Source organism: Onychomys torridus, chromosome 8, assembly GCF_903995425.1.
Source record: "Onychomys torridus chromosome 8, mOncTor1.1, whole genome shotgun sequence".
NCBI lineage: Eukaryota > Metazoa > Chordata > Mammalia > Rodentia > Cricetidae > Onychomys > Onychomys torridus.
Genome location: NC_050450.1, coordinates 16,062,880 through 16,089,774, shown reverse-complemented (window position 1 = coordinate 16,089,774; position 26,895 = coordinate 16,062,880). Strand labels below are relative to the sequence as shown.

The window sequence follows — 26,895 nt, the reverse complement described above, 5'->3', positions numbered from 1 at the left end:
AGGGGCATGTGTGGCTGTAGATATGCATGTACAGCACACATAATTTTTATCTTTTACCCTTCAATTTATTTAGAATTCATCTTTATGTTTAGAGTAAAGCAAGGGTTAAGTATTTAATTTAAAAATTCAAATATTTATTATTTCAAATTTCTCATCAGATATGTAAATATTATATTATTAAATTATTTATTATTGCTGTCTGTGTGTGTGCACGGTAAGTGTAGGGATGCGTGATGAGGCGTATGTGCAGAGGTCTGAGGAGTTGGCGCTTTCCAGCCACTCTTACATGGGTTCTGGGGATCAAACCCAGGCTGCCAGACTCTCATGGTAAGCACCTTTAACAGCAAAGCCATCTTGATGGTCCACGTCAAAATATTTTAGACAATAAATATTTTTCTTTGATTTGTGAGATTTCCTGTATAATGTGCTAAAGTCTTGTATAAAATTACTAACTCTAATATATGTCTTAGTGACTACTCACCTTCCCAGGAAGATACAACTGTGACTGGACACTTTAATATGCAGTTATTGCTTGTTTTCTCAACCTAACACACACACATATATACAGACACACGCTTGTACAGTTTACTTATGGCATGCATGCTTTTAGCAGATAGAGTAGAGAGATTGCTGCTCTCATTTATGAGACACGGGCCCCAGGTTGAAAACTTACCTGAAGTTCTGTGCAGCTGTATCTAAGGGTGACATCACTATGGAACTGGAAAGAAAATGCATAAAAATGTTACAGAAAACAAAAAAGGCATTATTAAAACCAACCCAAAGAGCTGGAGAGATGGCTCAGGGGTAAAGAGTACTGTCTGCTCTTCCAGAGGTCCTGAGTTCAATTCCCAACAACCACATGGTGGCTCACAGCCACCATAATGAGATCTGGTGCCCTCTTCTCGTGTGCAGGTATACATGCAGAGCACTCATACATAAAATATAAATAAATAAAATTTAAAAACAATAAAATCAACCCAAGAAGAGTTTACATCACTTTCCTTTTGGGGGAATGATGTAAACAGTTGGTCATAGCCCTCTGAAACCATAAGGCCAACTAAACCCTTCCTTTATTTATAAGCTGCCTTGTTCCTGGTGTTTTTACCAACAACAGAAAAGTAACTAAGGCAGTTTCTCTTTTCTAAGAGGTGAATTCAGGCTTTTGTTCACTACCTGATGAGCAGTGTGCCATGCTAGTTCCAGCAACAACTGGTACTGGGCAGCAGGCACAGAGGATCCTCCACGTGGAAGGGGTCTTGGCTACTAGTTCCGCTCTAAAATCTGCTGTTTGGATTGTAGCAGGAAAGCAGATGGGAGGCCACTACTTTGTCTCTCTGGATCCAAGAGAAGAAGCCAAAAGTGTGACTGAATGTTGTCACCATGAGTGGTTCATGAGGCATCTGATGTTAAAGGCTGGTTGATGAATTTCATACTTTTTATATAAAGCATTATGATGGTTGTGTCCAGATGCCCCACCAAGGTAGGAGGAGGCAGCCCCATTTCACTTAATGGAATTACTCGTCCCAGCCTCTCAGCTACCGATTGGCAGCTCCACTGCAAATTCCTTTTTCGGTCTTGGTTTGCAGAGACCATGAATATGTTTCACATTGCTATTAATATAGTAAGAATGACAAGGAGAGAAACGCACTCTCCTCACTAATCACCACTACCCTGTGATTCCCCAGAGACACAGCTGACCTTGCTGACAGCAGCATTTACTGAAGCAGGGGTCCACAGTGACAGCAATGTCAATCCCAAGGGGCACCTGGGAAATGACGTAGTCCCTGACGTGATAGTTAGTTAGGGAGCAGGAATGTTAGATGTCCTGCAAAGTATAATGGAGAACTTTAAAACAACCTGCCCCCTGCAGATTTATGAGCAGATGGGTCTCCGCTGCACCTGGGAAGCATCGCTCTAAGAAGTTATGGGAAAAGCCTGATATTTAGATGTTTGTTCCACAAGCAGAGGCTTAATTGGTTTAAGAGATCATGAACTGTTTTGAAAAAGTACTGTGTGCATTCTACTATCCAAGCTCCTATTCTATTTCCAACTACATATTTAGTTGACAAAGTGTAAAGGCCACAGCCAGTTGCTGGTGTGTAACAGGAAACTTGAGACACATTCAACAAACTAAGAACCGAACATGATGTAACGGATGGAAGCCGTGGAGAAAGGAGTCTCACTGGTCCTTGTCCAGATTGGGTGTTTTATTTCACTCTGCTGACTGGCTGCTTGCTTGGTTTGATTGGATGGGTCTCACTCTGGTCCAGACTAACCCAAAACCTGCTGTCCTTATGCTTCCACCTCCCCTTCACCAGTTCTGGGGTCACAGGTGTCATCCACCACACCAGACTCTTACAGAGTTTAAATGTCCCTCTCATTTTGTAGCACAATGAGAACTGATCCTGCCTCCAGAGGCCCATCATGTGACTCCAATTCCTCTGTTCACATCACACTTTCTACTCCTTAGCATCTGCCAGAAGTATAGTTTCTATTCTATCTGTGAGAACGGGTGTCATGTAGCCCAAAAGGCCTCAGACTCATGCTATATATCCACAGAAGACCTTGAACTCCAGATCCTCCTGCCTCTGCTCACCGAGTGGTGAGATGACAGGCGTGTACCACCGAGTTTGGCTCTTCTAGGTTTTTGTTTGTTTGTTTTTTGCTTTGTGTGTGTGTGTGTGGGGTGTTTTTTGTGCTTTTTAAAAAAGTTTTATTTATTTATTATAAATAAATCTGCATGTTTGCCTGTTCGCCAGAAGAGGGCATCATGTGCTGGGAATTGAACTCAGGACCTCTGGAAGAGCCGTCAATGCTCTTAACCACTGAGCCAACTCTCCAGCCCCCATTTGTGATTTTTATTTGTTTGTTTTTGAGACTGAGTTTCTTTGTGTAGCCCTGGCTGTTCTGTACCTTGCTTTGTAGACCAGGCTAGCCTCAAACTCAGAGTTCTTCCTGCCCCTGCCTCTGAGTGCTGAGATTAAAGGTGTGTCTCTCCACCACCCTCCTGGTATTTTCTTCTAGTTTTATTGAGACAGTCTTGCTATGTAGCCTAGGATGGCTCAAATTTGAAATCTTCCTGCCTCAGCTTCCTGCGTACTGGGACTTCAGGGCCTCACTCTGACTCTTCCTCTGCTCTTTTGTTATCCTGACTCTCATGTGAAAGAACTTCAGGCCTTTCTTAGATTCCAACTCATTCACAAAAGTAAGTTTCCTACAATAGTCCTGTGTCTCACAGAGGCAGACACCCAAGAACATCTATATTCAAGTATGTACAGATTGAGTTCCCAAATCCCAGTGGCTTGCAGCATATGTCTTGTGGAATTCTGAATATTTGCACACAAATGATGATATAGGCATCTTTTAGGGATAGAAACTAAGTCTAAATCCAAAGTTCATTTATGTTTCTTTTCTTTTCTTTTTTTTTTTTTTTTTTTTTTTTTTGGTTTTTGTTTTTGTTTTTTGAGACAGGGTTTCTCTGTGTAGCTTTGGAGCCTATCCTGGAACTCACTCTGTAGACCAGGCTGGCCTCGAACTCACAGAGATCTGCCTGCCTCTGCCTCCCGAGTGCTGGGATTAAAGGTGTGTGCCACCACTGCCCGGCTATAGCTATTCCTTTATGTTTCAATATATACAGGTTATACACACAAACTGAAAGTAAAATTTTACACAAATTTTTAAATAATTTTGTGCATGGAGCAAGGCTTGTGGACCCTGAGCTATCAGACTTCTGGTATTAGTATCACACCAATGCTCAAAATCTTAGGTTTTCTAGCATTCAGAGTTGAGGCTTTCAGATGAAGGATGCTCCACTTATAGCATGCTTTCCAAATGACTTTCTTATCTTTCTCATATCATTCTTATGGCACTTTATTACTTTTTGGTTTTTTTGGCTAGTTAGTCCTGGGGACTGAACTAAGGGCCTTTGCAGGCCAGGCAGGCACTCGCCACAAGCCACATCCCCAGCTGGGACTCTTTGGATACTACACGTGCTGGAAACTATTTCAAGGCATGATGGAAACACATCACACAGCGCTGACAGGGAGCCACTGTTGAGCCCTCAGTGTTGCTGGGTGAGGAAGGCACAGGGTGAGAGTATGGGCACATACCTGTCCCGGCACATGGAGATGTAGAGCAGAAGCAACGGCCCAGCACCCACGATGGTGGCAAGGGAGGATCTCATCCAGGAGCTGAGCTGGCAGAAGTTACAGTAGTGCACGACAGCCACCAGCACAGCTGAGCCTGTGAACATGGTGAACTGCAAGAGAAAGCCCTGTCAGGCCAGCTCGCCCCGCCCCCGCGGTGCCGCCCCGCCCCCGCGGTGCCGCCCCGCCCCCGCGGTGCCGCCCCGCCCCCACGCGGTGCTGCCGTCCAGTCTGTCTGTCTCCCACTGAGGACCCACTCACCCCTGCTTCTGGTCAGCATCAAGCGTCTCTGCACCACTTGTGACGGCTTGAGTGTAAACGTCCCCCAGAGACCCATGTGTTTGAACACTCAGTCCCCAGCTAAGGGTGCTGTTCTGGGAGGTTGTGGAATCTTTGGGAACTAGACTCGGTAGGAGGAAGTGGACCTCTGGAGGGCAGGGCCTTGAGGTTCACAGTCTGATTTGCTTCCTATCCCATCTCTGCTTCCTGTTTCCCCAAGCTGTAAGGAAATGAGTCCCAGTCTGACTGCCATGGCGCCATGCCTTCCCTACACTTTATCCCCTCAAGTCCCAAGCCAGAACCAGTTCTCCATCCCTTACAATGTTTCTCATCACGCATTTGCTCACAGTGACAAGAAGTGACCATGAAAGATGCAGTAAGTCTTCCTTTGGGTAACCTACTGGTTTTAAAAACAGATCACTTCTGTCCCATGGCGCAGCATGTTAGGTTGCATGTTCACACTGCTAGGAGAATATTCTAGCAGTAATAGACAGGGAAGGGATGCAGCTAACTTAAGAACGGTTATCACTGGGGATATCACCGTGGGATCGGTTACCTTCCTGCTGGGAGCACTGAGATGTGATCTGATGCCAAGGCACCCATTCCCCCCAGTAGCTCTTCCCACACTCAGGCATACACTGCACTACATACACTACAGGCCAAGAAGCAAACATTTCCCATAACTAGATCATTCTTTACAGAGTTTAACTCCCAAGCTCCTTCCCTGAGCAGCAGCAGCAGCTGATCCAGGTGTCTGACAGTGACTGGCATATTGTCTTGTGTCATCTGGACACATGGGGCAGATGCTTCTTTGTAAAGCATGAGGCAAAGTACAAATGTTCAGACTGCTGCAGGACTCCATCTTTGTAAACCCTTGCACATCATTAGTCTGGGGATGGGACTCTGTGGTAGAGCACCTGCTAAGTGTAAGCAAGGTCTTGGGCCTGGGTCCCAGCACAGCCCAAATTAAAAAGGAGAGTGTGACAAATGAAAACTATCATAAATAAAAAGGTATTCAATACCTCTAGTTTTCCAAACACCACAGCTTGGTCTAGCTTAGCCATGCTCAAAACACCCACATAATCCCGTAGCTGGGCAAAGCCACCCAATACCAAGCCTGTTTGCTATCTGCTGTTATTCACCGAGTTCTGAAAGTGAAAATCAGCGACTTCCATGTGATCTTAGCACAACGGCTGAAAAAAATGGAAGTGAATCAGAACTGTCATGTGGGATACTTCTTCATCACTGCAAAGCCGAAAAGTGGAAAGTGTGAACCATAGGAAGTCAAGACTGTAACTGGTCTGAAACTTGATGAATACTGAGTGAATCTGGAAAAGCCTGTGCCTACTCTTCTGACATAGCCACTGGCAGGTCCATACTGCTGAGTTTGTGTGTGTGTGTGTGTGTGTGTGTTGAGACAGGCTGTTGCGTGTATAATACAGGCTAGTTTCAAATTCTATGTATTTGAGGGTGACCTTGAACTCCTGATGTTCCTGCCTCCACCTTCTAAGTGCTGGGCCACAGGCTGTGCCACCATGCCCAGCTCATGCCTCGTGTTTTAAGAGGATGGCTGGAGGCAGTACCAGGGTGTACCTCTTTAAGGACTATCCCAAGTCATCAGACTTAAAGTGAGAGAAGGCGTCAGGGAGCTTGTAAAGCATGGGAGAAGATGGCCCGCTGCTACTTACGTGTATGTTTGTCTCAAACTCAGAGGTGATGTGTGAATAGACAGCCAGGGCAGGAAGAGATACCAAGATGGCCCCAATGCAGTGTCGAGGGAGCCAGCCAGCAATCCATTCCAGCAACCGCTTTGTGCACATCATGACATCCTCTAGGAAGAACACCATTCTGGGACACAGAGGGGAGAGGATCAGGATAGAGGGTTAGCACGCCATGTCTCAACTGTCCTATGTTGCAGCTTCTGATGCTGGAGGTGGAGGGCACATAGGGCAATAGACTGTACCCCCTAACTTGTCAACAAGTGAGTGAACTGGCTATACTCAGACCTTCATACCCAAATGTAAGGTCACCTACTCCATTTGGGCAAAATACACTTACTAAAAACCTCCATGGCTCTGTGGGGCTTGAAAGAACAGTTATGACCCCAAATTAAGTCTACTGTGGGCCAGGAAGCCCTGAATGGGGCCTATCTGGAGGTGTTCTATTGAGCCTTTGGGGGAAGGTTGTTATTGGTAGGCAGGGATAGAGATGCCTTGCCAGGGCCACACAGTGACCCTCCACTGGGACTCACAAAACCACTGCTACCTCTTCCTCAGAAGCCACAGAGTAAAAAGCTTGCTAAAACATTCCAGCCTGGGGCTCACTGTGTCCTGTGCACAAGCAGGTGGTTTTTGGAGGTGCTAACTCTGCTGCAAGCCAAACAGATTCTGTTTGGGTTGGACCATTAAGGGCCATTCAGCCTTTCAGAAAATCAGGTTATAGCTCACTGCCATCAACTCCACCCTGTATGTCCAGCTGCCTCAGTCACAGTTGGATCATGGGAATGACAGAATACAGCTTTTTTATTTCCTAAGAGAGGTGCTTTCACATTCCAGCGACAGCGTATTATGACTCTTCTTACCATTGTAGAGCTGGGTGGGTTACACCTCAGGAACGTGATCGCAATGCGGTAGAATCCCCCTATGAAGAGCGGGAACTGAGTGTATGGGCTGAGAACAATGACTAGGAAAGGTTAGGCCTTGGCTGAGCAATGGGCTCCCTGGGTTGGGGTAGGCAGATGGTGGTAGGTGGAGGAGGACACTGGGATCTTGGGATGGAGACTCACAGAATGTCCCTTAGGCCTGTTGCTGGGGGTTATGGACAGGCTCACTGCCTTCACCTGTGGTGATCAGAAGCATGGGCATTTCACACATGCCCAGAACTTGCACCTTTGGCTTTAAACCCTAAACAGCTGTATCAGCTATGCTCAGCCATGACCTGCAATTCTCTATCCTATGGCCATTTCCCACAGACTCAAGTATAGTTTTAGGGTCCTTGGCTGCTCTGGCTTCCTAAAATCTAAATGAAAACAGAGGCCTTGGAGCATCATGGATATCCTCACAGGCAGGACTCAGAGCCTGTAGACAGAGGGCAAGGGGAGCTGAGTCCCAGCCACAAGATGGGATGCTCAGAAGACCTCACATGGTCCCCCAAGACCAGACAGTTTTAAGGCAAGAGCAGCTGGTCTTGGGGATTTTCCTGGGGCAAGAGCGGAAAGAGGAGGCTCTGAGCTGGAAAGCCTAGGTATTGGCTTCCCTGGGCACCACATAACCCACCATGCTGGTCTTTGTGATCTGAGATCAGCCTCCCCCAGCCGTTGCCCCGGCATGCTCATTGTTCCCGTAGGAGAAAAGTGGTTGCCTGGCTCACTGGACTCCTACAAAGTGTGCAGGTAGAGACAGTTCTCTGCAACTAAGCTCCGGTGAGGCTAGTTCTTCCAAACTGGACATAAAGGGACAGGGAACATAGATTAAAGAGATAATAAAATGGCAAAGTGACCAGGAACTCCAGGCTTTAGACAGAAACCTAGAAGGTCTGGGTGTAGGCGAGTACACACAGGCATGGGTGTTTCTGGGGGTGGGGTGGGGGTGGTGGTGACAGAAATGTCTTCAAATTACATTCTGTCGATATTTGTACAACTCTTAAAATTTACTAAAACTCACTGATGTCTACATTTTTTTTGGCAGTACCAGGTATTGAACCCAGTACCCTGACTCCACCACTGAGCTACATCCTCAGCCCCTGAATTCTTTACCTGAATGAATGAGTTTACTGCATGTGAACTATCATAATAAAATTCATTTTATTTTCAATTTTTGCTTTTCTGAGATTGGGTCTCACACAGCTCAGACTGGTCTCAAACTTAGTATGTTGCCAAGGAAGACTTTTACTTCTGGTCCTTCAGCCTCCATTCTCCAAATGTCTGGGCTTATAGGTATGTACCACAATGCCCAGTTACACGTTCATTTAAAAAGTAAAGGAAAACAATCCAGATCTGGTGGTGCAGGTACTCAAAAGGTTGAGGCAAGAAGACCACAAGTTCAAGGTCTGCATGGGCTACACAGTGAGTTCAAGGCTGGCCTAGAACTACTCAGTGGGACACTGTCTCAAAAGAAAAAGAAAAAAAGGCTGAGGGCAAATCTACCTCATGCGATGATACTTGCCTAGCATGTGTGAGATCCTAGGTTCAATCCCTAGCATCACCGAAAAAACAAACAGAAAAGACATTTAGAGGCGGAGGTGGTTCATGGCTTGAGTTCTAAAAAGCAGACCCTGGCAAGATTGGTGTGGGTGCCATTTCTTAGAGAGTAAAAACTGGATGCAGGTGAGTGGGGGCTGGAGCAGGGGGCTGCTTGCTGTGGGCAGTGGGCTTGGTCCTGAAAGAGAATTTAAGGCATGGTGCAGACATATCATTCCCACTAAGGGTGAGGGCAGTGTCTGTAGCTAAGAGGGAACTGCAGTGTGGTGGGGAGAAAGGAAGGAGGTGGGTGTCCCACACAGCCTGCCCTGAAGGGAGAAAAGATACATACAGAAGTCTCAGGGTCAGATCTAAGCTAGTTTTGTTTTTCCTGTTTTGGGGTGTTACCATTTGTATCTTAGTTCCAGCTCTTGGGGACAATTGTCAGTGGACTTGGACTTAGCTAGGCTGAAGCATGGCAGGGCTGCTCAAGGTACAAGGACCCACTGTCATAGCATCCAAGAGGCAAGCATGTTTTGGGATGGATGTGCTTGGCAAATGAAATGCTCTGGGCATCCACACCTACTAAGAAGTGGAGAGAGCTACAGACCTCCCAGACCCTTAGGCTGACCTTTTGTCTATTTAAAATTGGCATAGATCACTGTCTTGCTCAATCATCATCAGAGACGCTCCCTCCTAAAGTAGATGGGAACACAGAGACCCACAATGGACAACGTGAAGAGGGTCAGAGACTTCAAAACAGTCCCTATATGGGATGTCTTTACAAACCCCCCTCCTCAGGGGTCAGGGAGCTATGCAGAACAGGAGGTAAAATATTGCAAGAATGAGAAGGTATAGGTGACTCCAAGACAACAGTTTCTTCCAGTACAACAGGACTGATGCACACATGAACTCAGAGAGACAGTGGCAGCGTGCACAGGCTTGTACACATCTGAGCCACATGGGGTCCCAAAGCTGAGAAGGGAAGTGGAGGAGAGCTCCTGTCCCTAACAAGAGCTATCTTCAGTTGACCACTGCTTGCAAAGGAAACATTGTTTTCTCCAGTGGAGTCTCACGAGGCGTAGAAACCACACTTAGGGGAGACCCTGGCCCAGCAGTAGATGTCAGCATAAGAGGAACTCATTGGGACCTTTGTGTTCCTTCTGCTCTTTCTTTCTTTTTTTTATACCCTCTCTTTTTGACCTGTTTGTTTTCTAAAGAGAAAGAAAGAGGCATGAGGTTGGAGCTGGATGGGTGGGGAAGATCTGGGAGATGAGAAAGGGAAGCTGATCAGAATATACTGTATGAAAAATTACTTTCAATTAAAAAATAAAATGGGGGGTTGGGGATTTAGCTCAGTGGTAGAGCACGTGCCTAGCAAATGCAAGGCCCTGGGTTCGATCCTCTGCTCCAAAAAAGAAAAAGAAAAAAGAAAAAAAAAATAAAATGGGCTGGCTGTCTTTTTATTACCAAGCGGTATGAACTTGATATGCTGTAGCTATTAGGTCCTTGTCAAAGATGGGACCTATTATTCCTTCCCACTCCCAGGCATTCTCTCTTTCTCTCTTTCTCTGTTAATTTTCTGTTTGTTTTGAGACAGGTCTTGTGCAGCCAAGGTAGCCCTGAACTTGCTACGCAGCCAAGATGGCTTTGAATTCCTGACCTTTCTGCCTCCATCTCCCAAGTGTTAGGGTTATAGGTGTGTGTCATCATGCCAGGCTTCAGTGTGGTTTTTTTGTTTGTTTGTTTGTTTGTTTTTTGTTTTGTTTTGTTTTGTTTTTCAAGACAGGGTTTCTCTGTAGCTTTGGTGCCTGTCCTGGAACTCGCTTTGTAGACCAGGCTGGCCTTGAACTCACAGAGATCCACCTGCCTCTGCCTCCCGAGTGCTGGAATTAAAGGCCTGTGCCACCACTGCCCACTCAGTGTATTCTTTTTAACACACATTTGAAAACCTCTGTAAAGTCCAATGTGTCCGTTTTTCTTGTTGCTTGCACGTTTGGTGTCAGATCTAAGCAAGCGCAGCCTGTCCGGAGCTCAGACGTCTGACCCTGCTTCCTCAGTTGGGCTGGCCTGGCTCCCCGCCAGCGGAGACTTTTGCTCTGCCGCCGCCTTGTACTCCCTCTGCACTTCTTCCTCTCCTTCTTCGGAGTTTCTCACTTCTCCTTTTAATCTCTACTTGAAGAGATCCAGGGCCCACCTGGCATCAGCTGGGCCGCACAGGGGACGGACCCTCTCTAGTGTACCGCCGGGGTGGAGGGAAGGTCAGCGTCTGCACGGACTGGGAAATGGGGCGAGGGGGGAAACGGAGTTCTGTTCTCTTCAGACTCCTGGCCCGTGTGGGTTAATGGGTTTTGCCATTAACTGTGGAGCCAGAAGGGGGAGCTAGAGGCTAAACATTGGAGAGGCACTCCTCCACTGGGGCATACCTGATGGACACCACTAGGGACAGCATCTCCAGCAGCAGGTCTGCACCAAACACAGCCAGGGCAGCCGGTGGCGGAGGCGTGGAGGTGGCTCCGTACTTTAGGAAGCAGGTGATGGAGAGGATCAGGAACACTGTGGTAGACAGAAACACGTCCAGGAGGGAACTGAAGGTGGCGCTGGCAAAAGTCTTCACAGGGGAATTCTTTATGACCTGTTCAGAGCAGGAAAGGACAGGGATGAATGCGCCTGTCCTCAGACGGCCAGGAAGTACAGAGCAAGGGACAAGACAGCCATTTTACTGAGTGCTGCCGACCAGGCACAGGCCTGTGCATGCTCCAAGTGGATCATCTCCGGGTGACTGCCGAATTTAAAGGTGCCAAGGCAAAGGGAAGTTAAGAAACTTGCCTAGGGTCACACAGCAACAGACTGAAAGTCAACAGCCAGCCTCTCAAACACATGTACACAGTCACTTTGAAAATGAATTACTGTCTTAGAGTTCAGGGGCATACATCTGTAACGGCGTTAGGTGATGGAGGTGTCCAGTGAATGGATGGATGTGAAAGCCCACTTCATGGTCAGACAGACAGGTGTTTAAGCAGCAACAGCTGAGGAAAGCTCCGTGCAGGGAATGGGAACACAGACCCTTTACTGAGAGAGCTTTCCAGGCTGCAGTGAAGGTTCAGCAGCTAAGAGTATTTGTTGTTCTTCCAGAGGACCTGGGTTTGATTTCTAGCACACACACAGTTCAAAACTATCCATAACTCCAGCTCCTGGGGATCCAACACCTTCTTCCACCCTTCGTAGGCACCAGGCACACGTGTGGTCATGCACATACACACATGAAAGCAAACGCACAGGAAACAGGGCACTGTGTGAAGTTCACTAAAGAGGCACATGTGTGGTGTCAGGGAATTTAGGAGGAGGAAACTGCTAGCATATGACGTGTTTAGAATATGACCAGTTCCAGACCCCTATAGGCCCTTCAGAGGGGCCATCCAGTCAGAGTTCTCCACAGCCCAGAGAGGAAGAGGCGCCACCGCTCCAAGAGTGCAGATGAGGCTAAGAATGGCTACCCCAGGCACCACAGAGAATAAGAGCCAGAGAAGCTAACTCCCAAGTGCACCCCAGGCCTGTCTTAGGATGAAGAGAGAATGTGTAGCCAGAGGCTGTGGAGAAAGGGTGAGAACGCAGCATACCACTCACGGGGCTTTGCGTTCAGCCTTGGTAGCAGGGGTAAGGGGTGAAGCAGCTGGAAGTTTGTGGGAGGGAGAGGCCTGTGACTTCAGTTGAGGGCAAGTTCCTTTCAGGCAAACTGGCTCGCTTCCTCAGCCTTAGAGAGACCCCAGGAGCTGGGTAAGGTGGGAAAAAATCAGGACTTGGCCTTGGGGAATGAGTGCTGGTCAGCTCCAATGTCAAGCCTAGACTCACCTGAGTAAAGTGGGCACAAGGCTAGAGTCCTAATACCCGCTCATGGAATTCAGAGGCTCTGAAGATGGCCATGGGCCTGGTCCTAACTTCTGAGGTTCCCTAAAAGGACCTAAGATCTTGGAGGTGAGGCTACCACAGTGACCTCCTCTACAGAGGCACATGGATGTCGTCACTGCTCTCTCTGGGAATCTAATTAGCATTCTGGGGAGCAGCCAGGGCTTGGGCAGAGAAGACTCAGGACAGCCAGTTGGGAAACTTCACTCTCACCTGAATACCAAGGTTTCCTAACTCCTGGTCTAGAGTGCCAAGGCTCAATACTTCTTGCTTTAGGGAAATACTTGTAGGATTTGTGTTTGGAATGTTCAATGACATTCATTGACCTGGGGGGGACTTATAGGACAGCAATTCTAGCCACATAAAACAAAGATTAGCCACATCTTACACATTATGGTCTCTCTGGGTCATGGCTTGGACATAATCAACATGAAGACCTGCCTGATAAGCAAGTGAAATCTGACTAAAACCCCTCTTGGTCTTGGGGTCTGGTGATGGTGCACTTTTGGCTTTGGGACACTCAAGTCAGGTTGGGGGCCAAGGGAAAGAGAGCTGGGATCTGCTACCTAGAGCTCCAAACCAAGCTCCAGGGTCTTCCATTCATTCCTTTCAAGCATGCCTGCTGAATATGTCTGGTGTGTGGGCTGTGCTGGGATTTAGAGCACAGCAACAAAGATCTGAGTGTTAGGTTCAGAATCAGATAGGATTCCAACATGGGGTGCACATGAAGAAGAAAGAAGACACAGGGAAGTAGAACCCAGCTGGTGTCAAGGGTGGTTTCTCAGGGAAAATGATGTGAGAGCTGAGAGGAAAATTAACCCCTTAACTCAAGGGCGCCTAAGATGGTGGTGTGGCAGAGGGGCTATGGACCCATATTCTGGATGGAGGTACAGACCTCCTGATTTTTTTTGGTCCCATTGTAGAGGGTTGGAAGTGACAGCATCACAGGGAGAGAAGTGTCACTCAAGAACCCAGAACAGGTGTGACCAGGCACCTTTCCAGGGGACAGCCATTAGAAGACCAGAAACAACAGCCATGGAGGAAACAGTCTGGTGGGATGTGGCTTAGCTTTAAGATAAAGGAGCATAAAGAGCTTTGGTTTTCTCCCTGGCAAAGATAAATTCACCAACAGTTCCAAAACAGGGCTTCCTGGTTGGTAAAACACAAACAAACAGTGTCCTAAAAGAACAAGGACTGTTGTGAGGTCGCAGAGGAACATACCTCTTCCTGGTAGCTGCTTCTATAGGATCGCTCCAGCTCCTGATCCAGGAAGTTCAGGCTGAACTGATTGATGGGTGGCTTGAAGAAATAATCTTTCATCAGGCTGGAAGACACAACCAGTGCACTCCATCAACACCAGCAGAATCAGTCTCAGATGCCTCTCACTGAGCACATCACCAAAGCTACCTCTGAAAGCCACTGTGTGACAGGTGCTGTCCCCATAAGCAGCAGACCTGAGGAGAGCCCTTTGTGTCTCTAGACACAATCAGATGCTGTTTGCCTTCATTAAGGATGACAATCACCACCATCACCACACTTATTATTAGACCCTGTTTCAGATATCTAGGACTGGAGGACAGAGAAGGCACATCTTCCACCCTGTGAGGTGATCTTTTTGGAGAGCCAGCAAATCTTGGTGCCAAGAGGACTTACAGTGATTTGGAGGCTTCAAATGAAGGCAATTCCAAAAGCTTCCTGTCATCCAGAACATTGACAGTAGTTACACCGCAAATCTAACACATTGTTACTGGAGTAGGTGCTTACAGCTGAGGTCATTGTGGGGCCACTGTCAGATATTCAGAGTGCAGGAGAGACTGAAAAGTGGCCATGCTCACCGATTTTAACAGCTGAGAGATCAAACCTGGGTTATGTGACTCTTTTACTCTTCTATGGACTGTCAGCAAATTGCAATGCCCTCGTTATGATTTGGAGAATGACTAAAAATTTAAGAGAACATTGGTGTGACTTCAGAAGGCAAATACAAACGTGCGGGTGTAATCTCTCTCCCACATGCAGTAGCCATTAGCCTGACATCATATAAACAGGGAGAGAGCCTCAAATGTGCCTGTCACAGTGGTGCATTCCCTGCAGACTGGCTTCTCTTCTGTGACGAACATGCGGTGACTTATCTTCTCAGACTCCAGAGAGGGAAGTCTGCGCTGCTTTGCCTGCAGGACTGTGGGCCTACACTTCAGCAGTCAGCGGGCAGAGTCAACCCTGCTGAAGCTGTTTGGCCTTTCTGTAATCAACACTGGCAGTTCCTGATCTGGCTCCCATAGAAAATATAAAAATGGCTGCTTTGCCAGGCGCTGGTGGCACACGCCTGTAATCCCAGCACTCAGGAGGCAGAGGCAGGTGGATCTCTGTGAATTTGAAGCCAGCCTGGTCTACAGAGCTAGTCCAGGACAGAGTCCAAAGCTACAGAGAAACCCTGTTTCGAAAAACCAAAAAAACAAACAAACAAACAAAATGGCTGCTTGGAGGCACAAGAGAGTAGTCAGGACAGCTGGAAGGAGAGGAGGGAGGGAAGCCGGGGAAGGGAGGGAGGGAAGCCGGGGAAGGAGGGAGGGAAGCCGGGGAAGGAGGGAGGGAAGCCGGGGAAGGGTCTCACCTTTTCCTAAAGACAGGTATGAGTTAGGAGCACTGGCTAATCCTCCGATGGAAACCCTGTAATCCCAGCACTTGGAAGGTCAAAGCAGGAAGACCAAGAGTTTAAGGACACACAGGCTATAAATAAGACTGGGCAGGGGCAAGGAAAGAGAGGAGGGAAGAAAGGGGAGGGGAGAGGAGAGAGGACCCCCCCCCCCCCCCCCGTCGAGTACTGGGATTTGGGGTTTGTATCACCATGCCTGGCTCTAAAATCCAGTCTTAATGGCTTAAAAAACTAGAGAACAGGGGCTGGAGAGATGGCTCAGCTGTGATGAGTACTCACTGCTCTTCTAGAGGGCCCAGGTTCAGTTCCCAGCACCCACATGGTGGCTCAAAATCATCCATAACCCCCCGTGATAGAGGATCTGATGTCCCCTTCTCACCTCCACACATGTAGTATACATAACATATACATGCAGGCAAAATATTCATACAAATAAAATAAAACTTTTTAACATTTATTTGTAAGTTAACCCCCCAATTAGAAAATATAGTTTGGGATGATTACAGATAACAATGAGGTTATAAATCCCAGAAAGAAGGAGACAGAGCCGGGCGGTGGTGGTGCACGCCTGTAATCCTAGCACTCAAGAGGCAGAGGCAGGTGGATCTCTGAGTTCGAGGCCAGCCTGGTCTACAAAGCAAGTTCTAGGACAGCCTCCAAAGCTACAGAGAACCCTGTCTCAAAAAACAAAAACAAAAACAAAAACAAAAAAAAAAAAAAAGAAGGAGACAGGAAAGAGGAAGACCAGGTCTTGCACATAAATTATTCTCACATCTAATTCGGACTCTCAAAACTGCATCTTAATTGCATGTGAGTGGTGGACTCCAAAAGCCCAGTTAAGACCATCTGAATTCAGACAAGTGAACTGTTTGCTGAGACAAAACTTAGTATTCTTCAAAGAGATACAATGAAATTCAGGTTTTCTAAGTGTCACATACAATGTTGACACAATTCAATGTTGCTAGGCTTACAAAGAATTGGAAAACACAACCACACACAACAGAAATGCAATCCTTGTAGATGAGCTCAAGACTACTGAGAGTCTGGGGTAAGAGGGCCTGTTAACCCATGCAGCTAGAAACATGTACCAGTGAGGGCATGAACAAGGAGAAGCTAGTAATACGGCATAACTACTAACAGGGATATACTGCAATAGTCTTCATTGAAGTGAAGTGACTTAACACTAACTCCAGCAAACGCAACCTAAGGATGTGGTCCTAGTTTAGCTTCAGCTGTCAACCTGAGATAGTCCAGAGTTATCTGGGGGGCTCTTCCTGAGAGATTTACCAGATCAGACTGTGGTCTTTAAGGCTGATTGATGTGGGAGGGCCACTGTGAGCAATGCCATCCCTGGGCAGGTGGTCCTGGACTGTATAAAAAAAAGATAGCTAAATATGAGCCAGGGAGTGAGCCAGTGAGCAATGTTCATCTATGGTTTCTATTCCAGATTCCTCCATGAGTTCCCTTAATGATGGTCGTGACCTGGAAGTGTAAGGCGAAATGAACCCTCTCCTCCCCAAGTTGCTTTTGGTCATGGTGTTTACCACCAAGTCAGAATGGAAACCAGAACAGGTATGAGTCTGTAACTCCTGGAGCTACAACTAAACTATGGTCTTGGTGTCTAGCTACCACTGAACTCCCAGAGTACCACTGGGGAGACTAATGTTCTTTTCTCAATAATGGATAGAACAACAGAAAACAAGTGAACAGATTATCGGAACAATACTGTCAACCATCTGAATGCTTACAGATCAGAGCATTCCACAAAATGCAAAATAGTTAAAAATTGATCACACCCAGAATATATATTCTTTTCAAGTGCATATATCTTCACCACAGCAAGCCATATATGAGAACATAAAAACAAGCCTCAATTTATATGAAAGGACTGAAATCACACATAGCATATGCTCAGACCGCAGCATTAAATCAAGTATTAATAAAATATCCCAAAACCATTCAGCATGAAAAGGAGCCAGGAAACCTTGGAGAAAAGGCTCAATCCTGAGCTATGGCAGGGAAGATATGAAGTGAGCTTGGAACATCCTGTTGTGTTAAAGAGACCACATCAAATGAATGAGGGGCCATGTCAAAAGGACCCACTCACCAGTTTGAAGGGGGTCACTGGCTAGATTCATGCTTTTGAGTGTAGTAAGCACAAAGCTGGGACAGACAGAAGTGTATGAGTTCAGGTTAATGATGGCGGATAAAGTAGGAACAGGAGGGACCTCTTTATAGTGGCTCCTGAACACCAATGGCAACATGCTGCAGATGGAATTCACCACTTGAACAACCATAGCCAAGATGGCTTCAGGCAAGACTCATCAACAGATGTTAACCCCAAGGAAGTCTGACAAGAAGTGGGATAATTACAAGATCTTTCCACAATTGCCTATTAGTCTTAATGAGAAAATAATAGTTTGGAAACACTGGTAATAGCTCACCCAGTCCAGATGCCTATCACATATTAAGGGCCAATGGGTGTCATAGCCTCTGGACATGGCATGGGGAGAAGGACATCACTCCCATCAGGTCTGGCCAGGAGAGCAGAATATGAGTCTGATAGGGAAATTCACAAAATTCAATACCCAAGTCTTTCTGTAAAAGAGTCAGCTCATAAGTTTTTCAAATGTTAACATCATAAAAGACTAAGAAAGACAGCCAAGGGACTGTCTCAGATTTAAAAAGACTCGGGGGGGGGGGCTGGAGAGATGGCTCAGAGGTTAAGAGCACTGCCTGATCTTCCAGAGGTCCTGAGTTCAATTCCCAGCAACCACATAGTGGCTTACAACCATCTGTAATGAGATTTGGTGCCCTCTTCTGGCATGCAGGGATACATGCGGACAGAACACTGTATACATAATAAATAAATAAATCTTAAAAAAGACTAGAGGATTGACCAGTAATGGATGCAACTTGTGAGTCTGGATGAGATCCTGGGCTAGAGGAAGAAAGTGCCACCAAAGATGTGACAGATCATTTGACAATCTGCAATATGGACTTAAGGCTAGAGAGACTATCCACAAACTTCTTACATTTGATGTATGTAAAACAACATCTTTATTTTTAGGAATTGCTTTATGAAGAGGCAATGACCACATTGTATCCAACATACTTGTCAAATGGTTAAAAAAAAAAAAAAACATAAAAAGAGGAAAGGAAGGGAGCAGGGAACAGCGGGAGGGAGAGAAAAAAATGAAGGACAAAATAAATGCAGACAGTGTGGTGGCTCGCATGTCTGCCAAGGCAGAGGAATTACTGCAAGGTCAAGACCATTTTGATCTACATAGTGAGTTCTTGGCCAACCAGGGCCACATGGTGAGACCCTGAGTCGACCACTATTTCCCAAGAGGTTGGGGGAGGGTAAATAAGAACAAAGTATAGTGATAAAATATCACAAAACATATTTTTTCTATGTTACTCAAAAATTAATTTAAAAAATAGGGGAGGTGAGATGGCTCAGCAGGTAAAAGCATTTGCCACCAAGTCTAACAACCTGCATTTGGTCCTTGAACTGACCTCCAATGTGTATTATACTTGCATACAGGGGCACACACACTAAAGAAATAGAATAATAATAAAGAAAAGAAATAAAATGCTAAAAGTTGGTGGATCGGGCAGGGTATATAGTGAATTTCAAGTTTCAAATTACCTCAGAATAAAAATAAAGTAATATAATGACAACAGAGGGCAAACACATGGATGAGGCAACTCAGAGAAAGGATACAACTCCCGTAGACTGCCACCATCCACAACTCCCACAGACTGCCACCATCCACAACTCCCGTAGACTGCCACCATCCACAACTTCTGTAGACTGCCACCATCCACAACTCCCACAGACTGCCACCATCCACAACTCCCACAGACTGCCACCATCCACAACTCCCACAGACTGCCACCATCCACAGCTCCTGTAGACTGCCACCATCCACAGCTCCTGTAGACTGCCACCATCCACAGCTCCTGTAGACTGCCACCATCCACAACTCCCACAGACTGCCACCATCCACAGCTCCTGTAGACTGCCACTTTCCACAACTCCTGTAGACTGCCACCATCACAGGCTTTGGGGTCTTACCTGTCTTCTTTGATGACATCGACAAAGTGGGCATCAGTTTTCTCACGGATGTTCTTGAACCTCAGCGGGAGGAGGGCCGACTGGTCCAAGCTCACACCTGCCCACCGTCCCTTCTCCTGCAGGATCTCACATAGGGAGGTCTGACTGTTGGTGAGCTTCTCCTCTGGGGGAGGGCTCAGGAGTCCGTTCTGGGTTTTGGAGTTGGGTCCTCCAGAAGCCTGCCTCGAGACAGAGGAAGGAGCACAGAGAGTGAAGGATTCGCCAGGAGCACACTCTGGTTCTTACCCAACACCCAGCATGCTGGAGCCTCCACACCCAGGACTGTGACTTTATTCCCACCCAACATTCCACTTCTCCCCTAGCCCTGCTTCCCCTGAGGCCCTGCTTTGGGACAAGGCATGTCTGGGTGTTCGGCAGCCAGATAAAAGAAGTCTTAGAACATTCACGATGTGAAGAAGAGAGCTTAACGGAGAAGAAGGCTACAGGGAAGGTCAAGGGGTTCCCTGAGGAGGTTCAAGGATGGTGCCTGGGAAGGAAATACCCAGGCTTCTGGGTGGAGGATGAACAGGACTCAGTTTGGGGAGCCTCTGGCTATGAGAAACGCCCCACCTGAGCCCCTGCAGATACTGGCAGGTGTAGAATGGCAGAGAGGGGCTCCCAAGGAGGCAGTTTCCGAAGCCTTCCTGAAGCTCTCCGTTCAGGCTATTCTCTGCTTCCCACTCCAGTCCTGACCTGGTCTCAAAGCCTTGGCTCCAGGAGCCTCCAGGCTGTTAGCTCTGCCCCAGGAGCCTCTTTCTAGGGTACATTTCTTACCTGGAGGAGGTGTTTTGTCCCCTTAGCACCTCTGTGGTCTACGGAATAAAGCCCAGCCCACAGCTCTGTAACCCAAGCCTTTTGAAATGGCTGCCCCTGAGGAATCTCATCCAGCTCTACTTTACATGGGTTGGCCCTAACTGGCCAGCCTGTTTGTTGTTTTATTGTTCTTCAGTGCTGGGGATCAAATCTAGGGCCTTACACATGCAAAGCACATGCTCTCCCCTTCCTACTAAGCTCCCAGCCCTCCATCACTTTACTTATTGGTCTATTCAAACCCACACCTAGAAGGTGCGGAATGCTATTACCTAAGAGGAGTTACTCTCAGAACTAAGAAGTTGACGAGACAGGAATGTCACCTTAGGTGGATGCGCCAGGAGAGGCAGTGACAGGAACAACAGCCATGAGCTTGTTACCTTGGTGCCGGCCAGAGGCTCGTCTTGACAGCCATTTTTCACAGCTCCTCCTTCTGCGCCAGCTTCAGATTTGGGAGCAAATGTGACTCCACAAGAAGGGCAAGTCTGAGAGGAAACACAGGCCAGAGGAAGAGATTTACAAAATACCTCCACGACACAGGGTTCAGACATTCCAGGGGCGTCGTGACAGCCTGGACTCACACAGAATTGATGGAAGTGAGTGGGAGCTCACTGAGCCACATAGATTCAGGAAGACCTTGAGAACGAATTGGCGGGACGAAAAGGAAAACAAAAACCTACACATGAACTCGGCCGCACAGCCAAGGGAAATGTAAATGCCCACTGACTTTGATGGATCATTCACACAGGGGACGTCACTCAGCCACAACAAACCAAAGTCCTGACGCCTGCTTTTGCACACACAAACCATTGACACACTATGCTTTAAAAAAAAAAATCACATTTTTTTTTAACAGTTCCACATGTGTATCTAGTACATCCTGATTACTCCCAGCCTCACTCTTTACCTCCTTCCCACCTCGGTAACTCCCCTCCTTCCTACAATCTCTTCCCCATGTTCCCGTCTTTCAGCTTTGTGTTGTGACCCACTGAGTTTATCTAGAACCATCTGTGTGACCATGGGTTTGGAATGGTGGGTTTATCAGTAGACAGACAATGACTCATCCTCTTCCAGAATCTGCCAGTAAGCCAGTAAGTTCAGCACAGAGGGACAGAGACCCATGAGCCCCACCCCATCCATTACTGACCGCTGACAAGGCCAATATTGTGCTTGTCCAGTGCCAGGAACTGAGCTGCAGTGAGTTCATGGTTGCGATAGCTGTGTCCTGCCCAGAAAATGACATTTTGCAGCCCTCCTCCTCATCTTTCAGCTCTGAGATTCCTTCTGCCTCATCTTCCATGATATTCCCTGAGTTTTACGAAGGTGTTATCACGTCTTGTCTGGGCTGAGCACTTGGCTGCCATTCCCCTGAGTGTGGCCCCAGGCTACCTCTGAAGCTTCTGAAGTGTGTTGTAGGACTTTATACCTGAATGCCCTCCACCATGCTTATTGAAAAAAAAAAAAAAAGGCCAGGCATGGTGGTGAACACCTGTAATCCCAGAATGTGGGTGGCAGAGACAGGAGGACTGTCACAAATTCAAAGCCAGCCCAGTCTATACAATTGCATAATGAGTTTTAGGCCAGCCCACCAGCCAACAACAACAATACAGATCAGATACAAAAGGCTATACACTGTGTGACTCCATCTGAGAAGTCATGAAGTGCCCAGGAAAGGTAGTTCTGGAGAAAGAAAACAGATTGACAGTGTTAGGAGTGAAGGGTAAACAGTGACTGCTATCAACTGTTGGAGTGCTGGGTGTTTGTGTACGCCTCTCTTAGCATAATTCCTACAGTGATGATAACAGGAGGCAGGGCCGGTGGTCGGCGATTATGGAACGGGGCCATGCTCTGATGAATGGCATTACTGCTTTCATAGAAAGAATCAATTAGACTGGCAGTGGTGGTGCACGCCTTTAATCCCAGCACTCGGGAGGCAGAGGCAGGAAGATCTCTGTGAGTTCGAGGCCAGCCTGGGCTACAGAGTGAGTTCCAGGAAAGGTGCAAAGTTACAGAGAGAGACCCTGTCTCGAAAAACAAAAAACAAAAAACAAAAAAACAAAAACAAAAAAAACCAAAAAAAACCAAAAAAAGAAAGAATCAATTAATTCCCTTGTCATTCACTCCCGGTCTGTGAGAAGGGGCCATATATCTATGAACCAGGATCGTGTCCTCACTGGATGTCAAATGCATTGACTTCCAGAACAGTGAGTGACAACTTTAAAAAAAATTATATTTCTTTTCTTTTTTGGTTTTTTGAGACAGGGTTTCTCTGTGGAGCTTTGCACCTTTCCTGGATCTCGCTCAGTAGACCAGGCTGGCCTCGAATTCACAGAGATCCGCCTGCCTCTGTCTTCCAAGTGCTGGGATTAAAGGCGTGCGCCAATGCCCAGCTTAAAAAATTATATTTCTTTTTAATTATGATTATGTGTTTGTGTGTGAGTATGTGTACATGTAAGCAGTTGTTTGAGGAAGCCAGTTGTGAACTGTCCAACTTGGGATCTAGGAATTAACCCAGGTTAAAAAAAAAAAACAAAAAACAGGTCCTCTGTAAGAACTCCTTTAATCCCAGTACTAGGGAGGCAGAGCCAGGCGGATCTCTGTGAATTAGGCCAACCTGGTCTACAGAGTGAGTTCCACGACAGGTACCAAAACTACATGGAGAAAGAACTTAACCACTGAGCCATCTCTCCAACACACAGACAAATTCCTATTGTGTATGTCATCCTGTGGATGGATTTTGTTACTATCAGTTAACTGGAGAAAGACACAGGGTTTTTTTTTTTTTAAAGGGGTAATGAAGATGTTCTGAAATAACATGGTGATGGTGATCCTACCTTGAAAATATACTGTGAACTGAATTGGCTTTATGTTATCTTAAAGTGATAAACTAGTGAGCAAACTGACCACAACTCATTCTTGAACAACCTCGAAGTTGTGGTTTACGAGCTCTTGGTGATGGGCAGATACAGCCTAAGTTTGTTTGAAAACTAGGGACATGTGTTGGCAGACCCAGAAATTCCAAGGAAAGCAAAGGTAAGACTCAGTCAGGCAGGGGAGGAGGGGTCTGTCATTCCCATATCCAGGAGCTTCGAGTCTCTGCTCACTACCTCGGTAACTCCTCACTAAAGACGAATGTGAAAACTTTTCTTGGAGAGACTTTTTTTTTCTTTCAAGACAGGTTTCTCTTTGTGACCCTGGCTGTCCTGGAACTCGCTCTGTAGACCAGGCTGGCCTCGAACTCACAGAGATCCGCCTGCCTCTGCCTCTGGAGTGCTGGGATTAACGGCGTGTGTCACCACACCTGGCTACAACAAAATCATTTTAAAACACCTTGTATTGACTGAGCTAAAGTTTAAACATTTGCTAATGGACAGTGTTAAGAGTCAGTATAGAACTTGCCACACAAACATGACCCTAGTCCCATGCCCTAGACCCCATGGTTTTTTTTTTTTTTTTTTTTTTTTTTTTTTTTTTTAAAGCCAGGTATGGCTGTGAGCGCCTGTAATCCAGCACTGGGGAAGCAGCAACAAGAAGATCCCTGGTCTTCGCTGGCTAGCTAATTTAGATCAATCAGGGAGCTCCAGGTTCAGTGAGGCTGACCGTGTCACTAAGATGGGGAGGGATTGAAGGAGATACCTCTAGTCTACACACATGCGCACACACACACACACACACACACACACGCACGCACGCACGCACGCACGCACGCACGCACGCACGCACGCACGCACACATGTACACATTATCCAATATCCCTCTGAGCCCTCAATAGAGGAATGAAGTAAAAGGGCCCAAGAGATTCACCGAGTTCTGAACAGAGCTGTTCAGAAGCGTGGGGTGAGACCCCGCATTGTACTAGTGCAGTGGTTGGCTTGCTCCTCCAGGGGGCGCACTGAACATTTCACTAACCCTAGCTGACTAAGGACACAGCTTAGGAAGTGGGATCAGGACCTTACCATTTGAAGGGCATTACTTTGAGTCAAACCTCTAGGCTCCAGATCTTGACAACGGGACGGTGAAGCAGCAAACAGCTATGGTCTGACAACTTTCAAACATTAAGACTGGAGAAGAACCACACGGTTCAGTGGTTAAAGCCATTGACATGGCCACCACCCTGAAACAGTAGAGCTGGTTCTACCACCTAATAGGTGGAGGCCCTCTCTAAGCCTCCTTTACAAAATGGAGTTATGTCTACCTAAAGTATATTACTATAAGGGTAAACAGAGGACACACATATAAAGCATGTCAGAATATTTCAAGAGCAGCTTTTTTTTTTTTTTAAATACATGGTCTCAGGGCTGCAGACATGGCTCAGTAGTTAAGAGCACTTGCTACGCAATCATGAAGATCAGAGTTCAGATCCCAACACTAATGTCAGGAGGCTCACAAACATCTGTAACTCCAGTTCCAAGGGATCTGACTCCCTCTTCTGGCCTCCATGCGACATCCATACAAATGTGAACATATACCAACACAGAGACAGACAGACAGACAGACAGACACACACACACACACACACATATACACAATTAAACTAAAATAAGTATTTTTAATACATGGTCTCACTGTGTAGCCCTGGGTGTCCTTAAACTCATCACACAGTCAAGTTCAGGTTGTCTCTGAAGTTGTAATCGTCCTGCTTCTACATCCTGAGTGTTGGGATTATAGATATGTGCTACCACACACAGCTTCAAAGTAGTTTCATTTTGTATGCCAGCTCTACTCCTGAGCTACTGACTTCACAAACCCTTCAGTGAGAAGGGTTTTAAGAGCACATTTTGGCTATATGGAGGCAACTGATGGATTGGTGATGTCTGCTCTGGGTGAAAGGCTAGACAAAGGGCTCACAGTGGTAACGGGCAGCTGCCGTCTCAGGGACTTCTTAGTCTGGTGGTTCCAGAGGAACCCAGGCCTGCAGCAGATTGTTTCACTGAACTCTGAAAATAGGGCTCTTTGATAGTCTTCTTCTTTCTCAGCCACTTTCTTTTAGGGAGATTTTCTTAATTAAAAGTTTTAGGACAAAAGCCAAGAGTGGGGGTACACACCTTTAATCCCAGCACTCGGGAGGCAAAGGAAGGCAGATCTCTGAGTTTGAGACCAGCCTGGTCTATAGAGTGAGTTCCAGGACAGCCAGGACTGCACAGAGAAACCCTGTCCTGAAAACAAACAAACAAACAAACAAACAAACAAAGTTTAGAACAAATGAAAATTTAAAAATTTCAGAAAAACCCACCCTCCCTGGGGGAGGTACTCTCCTGTCTCAACACCCTGTTCAGTCTGGAGGCTCCTTTGTGGCCTGAGGCATCTACTACGCAGTGGAGTGTATCATTCCTTCTCTACACCCCGCAGCAAGTTTCCTTTGACTGTCCTCCAGCCTAACTTCAATCTGAATCGAAACATCTCATAACCCAGCTTTTGCTGAGCACTGACTCATCTGTGGAACTTTCTCCACTCACCAAAATGCCCATCTCTCCCCTATAGCTGCTGGCATCTCCATCATTGCCAAGAACCTCCCACCAACCCAGACAAGAGCCTTTCTTATACACCTGGGGAAGCATGGCTTACCATGCAGCAAGGCTGCTGGGCGTGTTAGAGCATTCACTGTCATAATGACAACAGCTATGATTTAGAAGTGTTTGTGTGCTAAAGGCACAGAGAGGCAGTCAGGTCTGCAGTCTTGCCATAGACAAGCTCAGGAAATCCTCTTGACCACACAGAACCTTCTGGTGCTGAGAAGTACCAAGAACACTTGCTGCGCAAGCATGAGGACTTCTACCCAGACCCCAGTATCTAGAGTAAAAAAGCTAAGAGAGACCAGAAGCCTGCCATCCTGGTGCTAGAGCGGGGACAGAGATTGGAGGGTCGCTGGGGATTACTGGACAGGCAGCCTAGCCAAAAAAACACTGTGTACCAGGTACAACTGAGAGACCCTCAAGGTCTCAAGGGAATGAGACAGAAAGCGACAGAGCAGGACAACCAATATCCTGCCCTGGCCATCACACATGCACACACAAGAACACACATTTGTATACACATGCATACACCATACACACACAAGCTCTCACACAAAGGAAAACATATGAGCCTTCCGAAGACAGACGGTTTGTGGACACGGGGGTTTGACTCAAGAGTTCCTGGCCCCTGATCACCATGGGGTTTTACTCTGGCTGCCTTTCCTGTCACAAAGAGGGCCTGTGAATAATCCTAGCACTTTGATCTGCTGGCTCCCAATCACCTGAAATGACCCCAGCTGCTGTCACTGCTGTCTTGGTTCTCCTGAGCGGTTCTACTGGCACATAACAATAAAGGGAATGCTACAATCCCCTAAACAGCATACCTATGGCCAAGGAGTTTGCTGGCTGTTGCCTGGGTAACCTGAGAGTCCTTGGAAACTCACCAGGAGCACGCTTCACCTTTCCCCTTCCCCTTGGTGGACATGGGCTTTGCAAGGAAAATCATAACTACTCCTCTAACACACATGGACACATTTTCATTTGTTTCTGGTATGTTTCAATGTATACACCCTAATTCTGGTCAGAATACATGACACAGAGCTATAATATAGGGTCGCTGTTTTTTCTTTGTTTTTATTCAAGGCTATTGCCTATTGCAAGATAAATCATTTTGAAGTCAACATCTGTCCTTTTTCATAACTGCCACGGAGGGAACAGGGAAGCCTCTTTGGGGGATAGAAACATCCGTGAGGTCCTGGATTTGCCTGTTTAGTCTACTGATTACTGATTAGTTAGCAATGCATCTTGGTACTAGAAGAAACATTCTCCACCATGGCTGCCATGTTGGATAT

General features: G+C 46.8%; 1 protein-coding gene across 1 annotated transcript in view; it reads right to left on the bottom strand.

Moving 5' to 3' along the window:
- The window catches only part of Adcy9 (adenylate cyclase 9), a 131,089-nt gene that overhangs the window by 9,924 nt on the left and 94,270 nt on the right, over window positions 1-26,895 (bottom strand). The window contains exons 4-10 of the mRNA XM_036195690.1: window positions 20,471-20,575; window positions 19,242-19,459; window positions 13,729-13,831; window positions 11,028-11,236; window positions 6,113-6,272; window positions 4,110-4,258; window positions 674-718 (exon numbers count right to left, since the gene is read on the bottom strand). Of these exons, the coding sequence (XP_036051583.1) occupies window positions 674-718; window positions 4,110-4,258; window positions 6,113-6,272; window positions 11,028-11,236; window positions 13,729-13,831; window positions 19,242-19,459; window positions 20,471-20,575 (989 nt within the window). The remainder of the gene's footprint in view (window positions 1-673; window positions 719-4,109; window positions 4,259-6,112; window positions 6,273-11,027; window positions 11,237-13,728; window positions 13,832-19,241; window positions 19,460-20,470; window positions 20,576-26,895) is intronic.